This window comes from Bacidia gigantensis (genome assembly GCF_019456465.1).
Source record: "Bacidia gigantensis strain McMullin 20006 chromosome Unknown contig_180, whole genome shotgun sequence".
Classification (NCBI taxonomy): Eukaryota; Fungi; Ascomycota; class Lecanoromycetes; order Lecanorales; family Ramalinaceae; genus Bacidia; species Bacidia gigantensis.
This window is the reverse complement of record NW_025408596.1, coordinates 3,002,705-3,017,157: the sequence shown is the minus strand read 5'-3', so window position 1 is coordinate 3,017,157 and position 14,453 is coordinate 3,002,705. Positions and strand designations below refer to the sequence as shown.

At 46.7% G+C, this 14,453-nt stretch overlaps 6 protein-coding genes across 6 annotated transcripts; 3 read left to right on the top strand and 3 right to left on the bottom strand.

Annotated features, from left to right (window-relative positions):
* Nucleotides 1-248: 248 nt before the first annotated feature.
* KY384_003852 (uncharacterized protein) lies at nucleotides 249-1,502 on the top strand (the record flags this gene model as incomplete). The annotated part of the gene is made up of 1 exon (XM_044812361.1): nucleotides 249-1,502. The coding sequence occupies one exon, from the start codon at nucleotides 249-251 to the stop codon at nucleotides 1,500-1,502; it is 1,254 nt and encodes a 417-aa protein (XP_044671494.1).
* Nucleotides 1,503-3,689: 2,187 nt separating this feature from the next.
* Nucleotides 3,690-5,355, bottom strand: KY384_003851 (uncharacterized protein; the record flags this gene model as incomplete). The annotated part of the gene is made up of 2 exons (XM_044812360.1): nucleotides 3,690-3,884; nucleotides 3,907-5,355. The coding sequence occupies 2 exons, from the start codon at nucleotides 5,353-5,355 to the stop codon at nucleotides 3,690-3,692; spliced, it is 1,644 nt and encodes a 547-aa protein (XP_044671493.1).
* A 640-nt stretch (nucleotides 5,356-5,995) lies between these two features.
* KY384_003850 (uncharacterized protein) lies at nucleotides 5,996-6,478 on the top strand (the record flags this gene model as incomplete). The annotated part of the gene is made up of 1 exon (XM_044812359.1): nucleotides 5,996-6,478. The coding sequence occupies one exon, from the start codon at nucleotides 5,996-5,998 to the stop codon at nucleotides 6,476-6,478; it is 483 nt and encodes a 160-aa protein (XP_044671492.1).
* A 196-nt stretch (nucleotides 6,479-6,674) lies between these two features.
* Nucleotides 6,675-8,455, bottom strand: KY384_003849 (uncharacterized protein; the record flags this gene model as incomplete). The annotated part of the gene is made up of 2 exons (XM_044812358.1): nucleotides 6,675-7,800; nucleotides 7,848-8,455. The coding sequence occupies 2 exons, from the start codon at nucleotides 8,453-8,455 to the stop codon at nucleotides 6,675-6,677; spliced, it is 1,734 nt and encodes a 577-aa protein (XP_044671491.1).
* Nucleotides 8,456-9,953: 1,498 nt separating this feature from the next.
* On the top strand, nucleotides 9,954-10,337 carry KY384_003848 (uncharacterized protein; the record flags this gene model as incomplete). Its single annotated transcript, XM_044812357.1, has 2 exons — nucleotides 9,954-10,068; nucleotides 10,216-10,337. 2 exons carry the CDS (start codon nucleotides 9,954-9,956, stop codon nucleotides 10,335-10,337), a joined length of 237 nt encoding a protein of 78 aa, XP_044671490.1.
* A 300-nt stretch (nucleotides 10,338-10,637) lies between these two features.
* Nucleotides 10,638-12,170, bottom strand: KY384_003847 (uncharacterized protein; the record flags this gene model as incomplete). Its single annotated transcript, XM_044812356.1, has 3 exons — nucleotides 10,638-10,998; nucleotides 11,219-11,561; nucleotides 11,810-12,170. 3 exons carry the CDS (start codon nucleotides 12,168-12,170, stop codon nucleotides 10,638-10,640), a joined length of 1,065 nt encoding a protein of 354 aa, XP_044671489.1.
* Between the last annotated feature and the right edge of the window lie 2,283 nt (nucleotides 12,171-14,453).

Below are 14,453 nucleotides of genomic sequence, written 5' to 3'. Positions count from 1 at the left end.
AGGTTCTGCTTGGGCTGTTCTTGAAGTGCGCAGCTCGGATTCTCACATTGGCGCGTGTGAGTTGCAACAGTGCTGTCATATGCTAAGTCACATGAGACTTGTGAGCAATTGCACAGGCACAATGATTTTGATGAGTCAATAAATTGGTTTGCGGTGGAAGTGTTCAGCCCTACGAGCTATTTTGGCTCCGCACTCCGCACTAGGAAATCACAAGGAATGTTACCTGACACTGATCCCAAGCATTGACGATGGCTTCAAAGAAGCTCAAAGTCGGCCCGAAAGCTACACTACCCTTCAAAACTTCTAATCGAGAAAAGAGACAACGACTACACATCACACGAAAGAAGGCATTAGGAAATGAAACGAGAGATGAGCGTCGCCGAAGGCGGAAGCAAGAGGATCAAGATCCCAGGCTTCGGGAAGAGAGGATACGAAAGAATGTGCCATTGACTCTGGAAAGGAAAAGGATATGGGATGACGTGGATCGAGACACTGGCGATGGATTAGGTATTTCAGTGGATGTTGAACGTTTGAAGCGGAGGAAGTTGGAGGAAGAAGCTCGGCAAATTGAGCAAAATGGCATTGAAGACGAAGCACAGGATCAGTCAGCTGAAGAGATGGACAGTATGATAGATTCGGAAAGCGAGTCTGAGACTGAGCCGACAGAGGAGAAGAGCAAGCCTCCTACCAAAAGGACGGCCACAGAACGAGCCACCAGTCCTGTACAATCCACCACAAGTACGAATCTGGATCTCGCGCCTGAGACTCTCGCTTTACGATTTCCAAGTCTTTTTAGCGTCGACCCTCCTCCGACACCGAAGATCCTAATCACCACATCTCTCAGCTCCACGCTCCACTACGAAGCACATCTCCTCACCAGTCTCTTCCCTTTCAGCACCTACATACCTCGCTCTGCGCACCGCTACAGCCACAAATTCTCTGTCAAAGAAATTTCCTCTTTCGCCTCCAATCGAAACTATACAGCCGTCATAGTCCTCAAAGAAGATCAAAAGAAACCCACCGGCCTCACGGTAGTTCACCTCCCCCAAGGCCCTACCTTCCACTTCTCCATAAGCAATTGGCTCGAAGGCAAGAAACTGCCTGGTCATGGCCAGCCCACCCAGCATATTCCAGAATTAATACTAAACAATTTCCGTACACCGCTCGGTCTGCTGACTGGGCATCTCTTTCGCACGCTGTTCCCCTCGCAGTCAGAATTGCAGGGGCGACAAGTCATTACATTGCACAATCAGCGAGACTACATATTCCTCCGGCGACACAGGTATGGATTCCGAGAAAAGAGGGAGAGGGAGAAGAATGTCATTGGGCCAGATGGGAAAGACGTGCAAGGAGTTGAGGGCATACGAGCGGGCTTGCAGGAATTAGGACCAAGATTCACTTTGAAGCTTCGAAGAGTCGATAAAGGGATTCAAAGGGGAAGTGGACAGGAGTGGGAGTGGAAAGGCGGGATGGAGAAGACGAGGACGAAATTTCAGCTATGAGATACCCATATATGCAAATGAAGATGTTCGAAGGAGCGCTGGATTTACAATGGCCCCTTTGATTGATCCGTTTCACAGTCTCTTCCAAACGATGATATCGTACAGGCACGGACGCCCAAAACGGGGGGACCGAAAGCGCCAAAGTTGAGAATTATACCCCTATCGTACCTAAGTCTCCCGTATTATCGTACCCCCTCGTCGCGATCCGAATCTATCGCCACAAGTCCTAGTACCCCCGTCCTACATATTCCTCAGTCTGCGTTCCCTCGCCTTGCTCCTGCTCATTTTCCCTCCGATCCAGAATCTCAATGGTCTCTGTACGCGCACGAACTTGTCAGCTCCCTCACGGCGCAGGAACACATGCTCCAAGGCGACTTACTCTGCACGATACTCAGCGCACTCCTGTCCTTCCCTTCCGAGTCCTTGAATTTATCCATCTTGCAATCGCCTTCCACATGTATCAGCGTTCTAGAGGTAGTCGCGACAGTCAGTACTTGATTCTTTATTCCCAAATCCCTGGCTGATTCATCCCTTCTCCGCGCTCTTCCCTTCTCATGCAAGTCTCTCCAACCCCCTCAGCGACTCTCTCCCCCTCCACCCAACCTCAAATAGAATGAGCGAGAGAAACTCACCCCTTCCCAAACCCCCTCATGAAATCCTTCAACCCCACTTTGTCCCCGGGAAAACAAGTCACCTTCCACCAACTCGTCTGTTTCCTGTCCTTCGGGCCACTACTCGTCGCAAGCGAGTACTTGATTAGATCATTGCCGGTCGAAGTGGGCACTAGCTCGGGCGTGTCTGCTAGGCGACCTATTATGGACATGCGGGCTGATTTTGATGCTGGAGATGTTGTGAAGGTGCGGAGGGTGGTGGTAAGGCGGAAGGAGGAAGAGAGAGGTGGAAGAATTGGGCGCACGCCTGTGAGGAAGGACATTGTGGTCTGAGGAGGTTGTGGAGTGGTGATAGGGGTCAGCGGTATTGGGAGTGTCAGCGCAAGATGTGTGGTGAATCTGGACTCTACGATCACGCGAGGAAGAGAACTGAAGCTTTTGCGATCAACAATGGGCGATAAAGGCGATGAAGAAATATAGAAGATTATGGCTGTTGAGATGCGACAACGCGTGCAATATAATACCGCTTTCGTGGCCACGCTTCAGCGTATTCAGCGTATTTTATTCTGATAGGGGGTTGAGCCACGGGAGCCAGGCCCGGAAAGCCCGTAATTTCGGCTTGGAGCAGAAAAATGCATGCTCCTATTCTTGAGAACTCCAACGACAGGACGATACGATTTAAACAATTCTTATCTACACGGTCCATGAAAAAGCAAATGGTCTTTTATTTCATCATGATTGATTGCGACTCAGATTATATGCCATGGGCCTCCTGTCCAATCAGAGGAATTCAGGGGAGGCCTGGGCCAGCACCGGGAGGCCGCAGCCCTTTGCCTGATGTGGCCTTCTATAGCTCGGCTATATATCCAGAAACTGCCCCCTTCCCAGAGTTGTTGTTAGGTTTTCACTCGAATCTCTCAATTCAGTTCATGGTTTCTTACAGCGACAAGTAGCCGTCTTAGCCATGGATCCACAACTGACAGTCAATGCATCTCAGAAGACGACTAAGGGTGGATTGGACGCCAACAAGGATGATGTTATCTTCTTGGACATCCACAGGCTCAGAAGTCTGCTGTTCGACAAGGACAGTGATCGACGTGAATTCTAGCTTCAATCATTCCACGATTCACATTTGCCGCGCATTCTCTGCAGTGAAGATGGTCAGATTCACATCATGATCTGTCACGAAAATCCTGTGTTGAGGACCGAAACCATCTCTGATGACAAATTTTTTTACCAAATACGCTCAAACGAACCCCAAGCTTTATTCGTGTGTGAGCCCCATATCTGTCAACATGCCAAAAACATCTATTCAAAGCCATGTACAGGTTCATCGATACACTGGATCATGCCTCAATACCATGCTTAAACCCAGCAAGCATAGACTCAAGGCCCTTTGGCGTCTTGAACCCCTGAATCTTTGACGCCTTCTTCTTCTCACGTGGATCGTCTATGGCGTTGATTAAATTCGGAAAGTCACGTGAATCCAGCCCAGCTGCTTCGTCAAAGCGGAAACGATTCGTGGAAAGCAGTTATGGAGGAAGTGAAGCACTGGAAAGCTCGCTACTCAAATGATCTAGCTTTTTTTGTACGGAGCGCTCGAGAACCTGTTGCGCCGTCGTTCGAAATTACTCGTATCACGTGTTACCGACTGCTCCAGCAGGCTCTTTATTGGCAGCTTCAACATGGTTTCAGCCTTCATAGAGGTAGCAAATAGTGGGTTTGTCGACTCCGGGCAAGCGTCATCCTCTCTCCTTTCGCCCTCCGGGATCTGGTCGTGGTGAGTGACTGACTTCGCCCGTTGCCATATTGGATGAGGGATCTGGCACTGCAAGATCAGGCTGTGCATTTGCTGCAGCGAGCGCGAGATTTTGTGGACGAATAATACCAATTTGCTGGTAACCTTTGAGCGGGGTCATGGCGTCCCAAAGCCAGACGGGAAATGACCATATTGTGATGCAGGAGTTGCTGTCGAAGGCAGCAATCAACTTCTTGCCACGGCATGCTTTGACGATGATATCGTCGCATTGGGTTGGCGCAAATCTGAACCACCGTCTCCAGTCCTTCTCAACCGCCTCGAATTCTTTCATGAACACTTCCGCAGTGCACTTGAAGGTGACAGCGATGCAAATTACCGCGTCCGATATTGTTTCCAGACGGGCCAACATATCGGAAGAGGTCCGTGGTCGATCCTCAGATCCATCATGAGACCCCACTTTCTTGATGAGTGTCGAAGTAGGTGGACGGTCATGACCTATAAAGCCTGTATAATAGGGAAATTCTTTTAGGTTGTGATGTCTTCGTTTGTCAGTGTCACATAAGGCGGCATGCAGCTCCCAGACGTCGTAGGTGTTGTTCGATACCTCCTCGAGGACGGCCTTTGTGAATGAAGAAATTTCCAAGGAGGCTTGTACATCGGCTGCGCAGGCGCCGAGTAACTCACAGGATGTGTTCCATGGCAATGTTTGATCGATCATCCCTCCAGCATGACAGCAGTCGAAGATGAAGAGTGTGCTACAAACCACATCTTTCTTGAAAAGTATCCGCATCGCCGACGACCATTCAATCTCAGGTGACGTGGAATATTGCTCTTTCTTCCACGACCGTTCAGTCGACAGTTCTTTCATGGACGCATGCCCTCCGTAGTATAAGATGAACAAGCTGTCTGGATCTTTCAAGACTTTTTTCAGCTCACCGCCAATGGTTCCAACGAAATCCAGGTCGGTGATATTGTCTGGAATCTTGTAAACTAAGACGTCGAACTTGAACGAGTCCTTGAAATGTCTGCTCAGCTGATCAGCATGTTTTCGGAGGTGTTCTAGTTTGTTCGAGGTCTCCCAATAGGTGATGACGGCAACTACTTTCTCGACATGTTTTCTATTCAACAAGGCATTTCTTGCCGCTCCTGTTATATTGCAAGCAAAATCGGAGACCCTCTCCCAATTTTCGTCCTCAAATGTGCCCTCTAGCACTTCCTTCGGGTCATTGAGCCCATCACCGACCTGGGAATCAACTTGTGAGGAATTTGTGGCATGAGAAACGCGGTCAACGGAACTGGTAGATTCGGAATCGCTGTCGGAAGGTGCCTGATCGGCCTTTTGTATTGCCCCTTTAAATGGAGTAGAAACAGGCATAAAGTCCTCACCGTTGAAAGACTCCTTCGTGTGCAACCCAATCTGCCCCATAGATCTTTTCCTATCCAGCAAGAGGGGGAGATGGAATGAGAATAAACGGATAGACATAAGTGATAAGTCGAAGGGGGTGAGGTGAGACGAAAGGCTATTGGCAGGTGCCTCACATCATGCCACAGGGGTGGAAACGATTGGCTTACAGCTTGTGCCAGCCTCCATGGCTTGCAAGTCGTATGCAGCCAACTCATTCCAGGTCTTCATGAAGCTAAGGATGCGCACCAGGATTTCCATCCGGCCGTGGCCTGTCCATCTGTCTCTCCTTCTGAAGACTGCCTCATTGAGCAAGGCTTTCAATCTTCCTCCGACTCTTTCAAAGAATTGGTAAAGCCGCTTCGGTATTCTATGGACTCGGCCAGCCAGCGTATCCGAGTTCTACTAACCTCGATAACGCTCAAGCCTGACGTCGGAACGGCCTGCATAGGTGGGGACATAAAAGTCGAAGCAGCCTGATGCGTGGGATACTCCACCAAGCCCTGCTTGCCGCCTCGGTAGACGAGCACGTCAATCAGCTGCACTGATAAGCCTACACAGTCTAAGGCTTTTTCCCTGATATCGCCATTTTGAACTGTTGTAATTCAACCTTACGGGACTCTGAGAATGGGCTCGAGAAAACAAACACCGCGCCAGACTATAGGATAACGTGATTACTGCCGGGATTTATATCAGTTGGCGGTCTTTGCGCTATGACAATATGCTTACAGGCGAAAGTAAACATACAGAAGAGGGCGGAGAAAGTGCTGGGGACAAGCAAAAAGACTCTACGATGTTGGGCAAAGTCGCCAAGTTCGTTGGGCTGAAAAAGGACGAGCCAGAAGTCGACGAAAAACAAGATACAGTGGGAGTTGTGATGTTCTTCGGCGGAATATGGTGGCGCAAGACACGTTTCCTCCCACGCAAGTGGAAAGAAATAGCGGAGAAGAAGAGGCAAGAAACCCTTGGTGACGATCCTGATGAGACTTTCAGCGTGTTCGTCGAGGACCCTCAAGGGACTGCGAGTGACTCGGAGGAAGATTGTCTTGAACTTGCTCCGGGTGTTGTTGGGGGTCTTCCTTACGATGGCTTGCCGACGTACAATGACAGCTTTGAGATGTATGAGGACGATGGAGAAGAAGAAGAAGAAGAAGAAGAAGAAGAAGAAGAAGAAGAAGAAGAGGAGGAGGAAGAAGTGAAATAGTAGGAGTGGGACAATGACAAGGATACCAAAAGGACTTGGAAGCCCGCAATTGGCTTTCACCCTGCGCCTTTCTTAGGAATCCAGTATCAGGAGTATCTCAACGACTCTAAGCGGTCGTGAATTACAATCATTATTCTAAGTTTGGGGTATCTATGATATATACTTTTATAGGTACGATTTCCAGTGATGAACGAATTCAACGAACTGTGATCTTGAAATTGAGAATGGTCTTGTTCAGGTTCTGTATCGCTTGGTCATCGTGCTTGGAGAATTTATCCTTGTGCTTGTCGAGCAGGTGCTTTCGCATTGCATGAGCGTCGGGATACTCGGACTCGCCTCTTGGGCAGCCTCGCACTTGACACTGATACCAGGTCCGAAAGCACGTCTTCTGCCAACGGTCAGGATTTGCTCGTACGCGGGCACGACGACTCTCGACTAAATGACTCGCGATTTGGTCAAGCTCATCTTGGCAATCTTGTTGAGCCAGGTAGGTCTCAGTCAGTTTCGTAATTGTCTCAATGGTCTTATTCAAAGGCTTGTAAGAATCAGGTATGAACTTTTCAAGCTCTTCTTTGGGGTCTGAGGCATCGTTGGCTGCAATGGAATCGGTCGCGTTGCTTTCATTGTCGTCCTCGTGTTTCATTCGTCGGAGTTTCAATTGTTGGGCATCCTTTGCAGACTGCGGTAGGCTCTTTTTCGATTTCATCCGGCGATTGCACCTTCCAATATTCCGACCAATTGCCAATCTTGCCGAACTCCGGCGTCGCCATTCGTCCAATTTCATTCGGGCAAGGCCATCAACTACGTTGAGGCGACAGTATTTGAAAGCCTCGTTGGACTTTCGCCAATTGCTTAGCATGGCCCGATGAGGCGCCTCTGACTCGCTGGCCCACTTTCTGGCGAAATTTTCGAACCGAATGTATTTCCCAAGGCCCAATTTCAAGCTTTCCCTGAATCCTGCTTGCGACTGTAAACGCTTTTCGTCGTTTTTGCCAGTACCAATACTCAAGATACAGCCCAAGCAATTTTCGTTGTCGTTGTTGATATTCAGAATCTCTTGATAGATCTCTAAGCATGGGTTATTGGCACCAAAGCCGCCGTCCAAGTACTTCAGATCCTCAATGGTCATTTCTTTGAAGTAGCTCGGGGCGGCAGAGGTCGCGCGCGCGACTTTCCAGATCTCAATGTCGTCTGCAGGTCCAGGATTACGATATAGAATGGCTTGCCCCGGGTCAGATGGTTTCCTCAGGTTTTTGTAAGTGCGAAAGAGGTACGTTTGCTCCGTTCCAGATTCAGGATTTTCCTGGTATGCCACAACGACTCTTAAAAATCATTAGCGCAGCCTATACAAGATTTTTGGGAGACTTACACTCGGCACCTGTTCTCATCGAACTCGAAGTTCCTACCCCCAGGAAAGCGGCCAATCTTCGGAACCTTTCGTTTCACTAAATCTTGTATAACTGCTTCAAGGTTTTTGTGATTGTACTTCTCACGAGGAAGCCAGATTGGCGGGATAGACCGTAAATGAAAAATTCGTCTTTTTCCAAAGACTTCGTCACCAAGTGCCCGATATTCTTCTATACATTCATCGACACTCATCCGAAGTCGCCCTAGCATGATACTGATCAAGCCCCCAGTGCTTGTTCCTGCTATGTAGTCGAAGTAATGGCAAGGCAGAAACGCAGATGATTCCGCCATTTTGGAAGCGCTATCGCTGGCGGAATCGTCACTATCGGTAGACATTTCCTGATCGGGATCCACTGGATGGTAACTAGAGTGAGCAGGCCCGTCCCAAGGATCTGGTCCTGGAGGCATATTCTGCTCTATATGCTTAATCTTCTTCATAAGCTCCCCAATAATCAGCAGTGCTGAATAGCCCCGGATGCCACCACCGTCTACAATGATGTTAATCAAGGCTGGGCTTAAGTTTAGGGTTCGAAAAACGTACCAAGGGACAAGACTGCCTTCTGATCCCATGGCTTGCTCTGCTCAAATGATTCGGAATTCTTGGTGTCAATAGTTGAGTGTCGGCTAGGGCCCTGCACAGGCGGGGGTCACCCCCAGTGCGCCTGCCATGCAACAGCCGACGTAAGAGACTCAGTCTATCCCCGGTGTTGCTGCGCTTGATGCTGGACTGAGTAGAGCTGAGACCCGTTTTGGCACGTCGTGTCTCGAAGATGCGGTCATTTTTAGTATTCGAAGAGGTGTGTGGGTCAGTCGAGGAACGTCGAATGGCTTGCTGACGTTCTTCATTTCCATGTGGGTTCAATTTCTCAGGCGTGGATGATGTTGATGGCTCTTGGGTCGGCTTCTCAGTGATGGGCCAAAGACTAGAGAAAGTTCGTCTTGTAAGGAACGGTTCCGAGTGAAGCGATGGAGCAGGTGCTGTCATCCTCCCAAGCTTGGGCGTTGGCGGGATAGCTGAATGTAGTCTGGCAACAATCAGGAGATGCCTGGCGTGCCCTGATTTCTAGGTTGAGAATGTGTTTGCTGGTACGATGGAAGCGAGTGGCAGGTTGAAACTCAGCAATGGGCGCGAAATGAATGAGCTTTAAGCCTGTTGTTGAGCCTAGCATGCCTGCAGCACCCTCTGGAAAGGCTGTCTGCAAGCAATGTTTCTTCAGCGTCATGCCCGGGCAGAAGATACATCTTGCTCAGCCTTCAATCCTACAGTTCCCCAAAGAGGACGCAGTCAGAAACTGGCAAGCGGTGATTGGCCAATTGTCAGGATATCAGCCACAGGTAAGCATCGTGCATCGTATGAAACAGGAGTCCAAGGGCTATGGCAGTCTTCTGTGCCTCAAAGAGTCCAGAACTCATCAGGCTGGGGTCTCGAATCATTGGAGGAAAAGCTGCTGCAATGGTCAGCAAGACTCGAGCGACTAATTGGTCGTAAGGCTGGCCAATGCGGATTTCATTGCAAGCGCCCGCCGTCAGCATGAAGCTCGTGTTCATTGACGGCAGGCTGCAAGGTCGTAATTCTCGAGGTCCATCTGTCTCATGTCGTGGCTGTGTCTCCAGGAATAGTCATCCCGTGGGTGTGGAGGAATTTCCGCAGGCTCCTTCCCGCCCCTGAAAAGTGCTGTAGGGCTGCATTTGTGCTTGCTCCGCCCCCCTACACAGCCCATGGGAGCCACTCCTCAGGCAGCCACCATACATTTCCGATGCTTCGCAGGCAGCAACGGGGCTTTCATAGCTATTTCGAGGCCCGAGCCGTTCCATGTGGTTCAGGGAGCTGTCGCAAGATGCAGTCATTGGTTTTTGTCACGGTGATTGTCCAGCATGACAGCCTGTAGGCAGACGTGCCACAGTAGACCGATTTTTATAAGACGTATCTCTTGCGTCTTGTTCGGGTTGCGGTGACAGAGAACCATTTCTATCCCCCAGCAAGAACCAGGCACCAGTCTTCGTGCTTCTCCTCAGGGCAATAGCAACCAATCAAACTCCATCTTAGTCGGCCCTTTTTCAACCTATCATGTCAACGGAATCATTCGAACCAAAGGAGCTTCGAAGAACGAACAGCGGTAACATCATCGTCTACAATCCAGCCACACAAGAACTCAAGCGAGAAAGACGCGAAAGTCTAGACGGTAAGTGCTTGAACCCCAATCCAGGTCATGTTCTTATTTTCCAAGGGTCAAATAATCCAAATTTGGTATACCGGTGTAGAGCGCCCAACATGGGTAGCCGAGCGAGGATATACGCAGACGAAGATTCAAGCTTTCTAGTTGCCTCAGTCGATTTAAGCAAATTGGGCTGGCAAGCCTCGTGTCAGCGGTTATGGGGGAAGTGTAACGACATCTATACCGTGGGCTCTCACAATCAAGGATCATTAGCCATGGCGGCGACGGCCGCATGATATGGTGTTGGGGTGCCATGAAAGCTGCATTGATATCATTTTCTTTTCATGTAGGTAGCTATAAAGACAAATAACAAACAAACTTGAAATGTGTCTTCCTCAGCAACGAGAAGCTGCCACAGATTTATGATCAAGCAAACATGAGTGAGTATTTATCTCTTGAGTGCGTTCCACTACGGGGTGATTTGCCTCATGATAGGCCTTAAAATGGCAGTCAAAAGCATGCAACATCTCAAATAAGCTTCAACCAGGTCAATATCGCTACTTAGTCGCTGCATACGGACTTCCCTGTGCCTCGCTTTAGACAGCGTCGCCACCATAGTGCTTGTCCTGCCTTGCGCCAGTTCCATTTCTAGGCAGAGTAGGTGCTCCGAAGATGCCCAGACCGGCAGCCATGCGACGATCTGGAGCGGTACGATGCTCATGCTTTAGGAAAGTATGAAGCCAAGAGGTCGACGAGTGCGCTGCAGCTGGTTCTACCGGCATCTCGCTCAAAGCAATCATAGAGCCGGTAGTGTTGGCGTCAGATGCTGGCATTGTGACTTCTGAAGGAGTGAATTTGGAGTGCTCAGATATCGGAGAAAGTTTGCCGAACGGTTTATATTCCGAGGCTGGCGACAAAGTAGTCGAGGAAGAAGATGAGCCGTATTTCGAGCTGCGCCTGATAGTGTGAACGTATTAGCATGTCAAGACCCGAATGATTTTGGAACACAGCTTACAGCGAGCGGTACGAGAATCGTGGGATGCGATTGGCCATGAAGGGTCTAAGCTTCCTCGTTGAACTTGTTCGGCTTCCCTGGGAATTCTTGAGACGTCTTCTTTCGTGGCGAGACAAATGGAGAGAAGGGAAGAATTTGCCAAGCCCAATATGTAGAAGCCACCTTCGGTACATCTCTTGCGCATCATAGCCCATACCAAAGAAGGCGAAAAGTACAAATCCGAAAGCGATTTGGATCCAGCGGTCGAAGATTATTGAGCCTCCAGTAGGCGTAAGTATGATATCACCCCAATTGCTGCTATGGACAAGTGCCCAGTCGTAGCGAAGCCTTATCCCGATTGCAAAGCGATATGTGTTGTAAATCTGCGTTGGAACGATGACAATGATCAGAGACATTGACATACAGAACAAACGTGTAAATCGATTCTTTGTCAGATTAGAATTGGAGGAGCTGAGTATAGTTGAGAATTCTCGACGATATTTGCGGATACGGTGAATGACCAAGGCTGGCAGGATTAGAATTGACAACACCAAGACACGTTGGAACATTTACCACTGTAGTAGAACACCGCGACAGAAAAGACAGGAGGCCACAAGAAGACCAAACCGACGCTAGCCCAACTGGCGTCGTATGGCGCGACGCAACCCACGACAGTGAGGATCCAGAAACGGTTTGGTTGTACGATGTAGTGAGCGATCATCATGTAGATAGGAGCACCGACGCATAGCAATAGATCAAATATCAAAGTCCTACGCTTGTGGGCTTCGCTGTGTGCTATTACGGTGTTTTTCGTGTCCAGTACTGAGGCAAGATTGCGCATAATCCCAATCAAGGAGCCAACTACCCCAAGGTAAGTGGCCGCGGAAAGCTTGGTCTCGATATCACAGAGAATCTCGCCATGCCACCATCTTGCTATGTCGTCCGTTGGCCATATGAGTGCGTTGATAAAGTTGAAGAAATTGATTTGAAGTATCCAGAAGACAAGACTCGCCGCTGGGAAGTTCTTGTTTCGGGCGTGCCAAATGAAAGGAGGAGTATCAATGATCAATGTAATTGCTGCTAGCAATGGCAATGCTACTGCCGTAGCCGGAACAGGATATTGAACCTCATCCATGGTGTAATATGTTTGAGGAAGAGGTGGAAGATCAAGACAGAGCCGATTTGTGGATATGCTACCCTAAGCGTAGCGTAGTGAGATATGATAGAAGCTAAGCAGGCCGGCTGTCAAGCTAAAAGAGACTTTTTCGATATACTCCTTAGCCTGAAATATTGCCGAATTAAGCTTGTCATGAATGTATGATGATGAGTCTTAGTAATAGAAAATGAAGGCAGGTACGCAGATTAATAACGTTGACGACCCTCATTTAGTTTAGAGCAAGACTTAGATGTATCAATTATAAGAAAGAGGGTAGGTGAGAGTGAAGTGATATAATGTGGAGCAATTTTGAGGTGAGAAAATCAGGAACTCAATACACCATTTCCAATACGACCTTGCCCGGAAACACCTGTCATCAATTGGTAAAATCTGCGTAGTTCTAGTCTCATCATTTTTGGAATGTGACTCCGTTATAGAAGGGGAAAAGGCTGTCTAGGATCCCTTATTGAGAACTCCTGAGCTTTACCAATTTAGGCTCTCAATAAGCTATCAATAGGCCGAAAAATGTGGTAGAGTGAAATTCCAGGCAATTCGATAGCCCACGTCTCCCCCTCGATTCCGACTTCTCGTGCCTTTGATATGTGCTTTGGGTAGAAGTGGAGGCTCGGGATATGACGGTCGAGTGTCAGTCAGGTACATCCGGAGTAGAGACAAAACCTCACACCTCAAAGGCTAGCTAGGTGAACGCAGATTGTTGGATCCTGCTTCTAGCCCCATCGTAGCCCTTGCAGTACCTAAAGTCCCTATCGTGGATGTTATTGGACGTTGCCCTTTGAGGGCCCTTCAAGAGAACGAGCTTGCACAGTCTCCGCATTGTTCCACGGAAATTATGAGGCGATCCCAATACCTGGTCTTTTTGAATCCGTTCGCAAGTTCGAGAGATAGTGAAAGAATGCTGTTGTACCAGATATCACTCTTGATGGAGCGTTCAAACAAAACATACATGGAATGGCCATGCAGACCTTCCCCCACCTCTTCATCCCAGACTTGCATGTTCGTTGTTCAACAGGGAGAGCATAGTCAGATTCTCAGCCGAGCTATCTCCTGCGCGCTTTATGGCGCACAAGGATAGGAGAGAGGAGGATAGTAGTCCGATTTCCTGAATCTTTTTTTTTTTTTTTTTAAATCCTACGCCGTTTCAGCCTTATGGGCTACGCCGGGTGCTATCTATGCAGACGAGCTACTTTATATTAATAGAATAGATACTTACTAACTTTTTAGACAATTAAAATTAAAATCAAAAAAATAAGTATTAAAAATTAAAAATTTAATTAAATATTATAGACTTAGACTATTAAAACTATTAATAGCTTTAATAATTATTACCCCTTAATAAACTAATATAAAGTAAGCTTTTATACTTCTTCTTCTTTTATAATATATATTATTATAAACTATAAATATTTATTTTTTATTATTAACTATATTTATATTAGTTTAAAAAGTTGTTTTTAGCTTTAAAACTTTTTATAATATAAAATTAGCTTTTATTAATAGTTTTACTTTTCCTAAGTATTTAAAGGTTTTAATATATAATAGGAATTATATTATTATAATAGCTTTTTAAATATTTTTTAACTATTTATTAATATTTATAATTAATATATTCTAGTATTAGTACTTCTTCTTTAAATTAATATATAATAAATAGTTAAATATTAAATATTTAACTATTTTATAGCTTTATTCATAATTATATATAGCTAAATCTATTAGTTTCTTTAAATATAAATAGCTATAGAAGTTAATTACCTTTATTTTAGCTTAGATTATAATTAATATAATAATCTATAGCTTATTTATATATTTAAGAATTTTTTTTTTAAAAAGCTTCTATAACGGTCGTTTGCCTATGCAAGGGCTGTGTAACAACTAGCTTAGGTCGTGTATAAGCTAGGTTAGCTTAGTAGGTAGTAATGAGCTATAGATATAAGAGAAGGTAAGCTCTAAACAGCGAGCTTAAATACTGCGACAATAATATAATTTATATATAAAGCTCTATTAGGGTATTTAGTAATAAATATATTAATAACTAAAGAGCAAACTATCTATTACTAAATAAGTAATATTATATATTAAATAGTAATTATACTATTTATATTATAATATAGGCTTTAGTATATATACCCTGCAAATACTATATTATAACAAGTAGGCCTAGTTAGTCTTACTAAGCTAACTAGTAACAAGTATCTTTTATTCTTCTAGTATAATTAATGCGCTATATAGCCTATAGGGCGT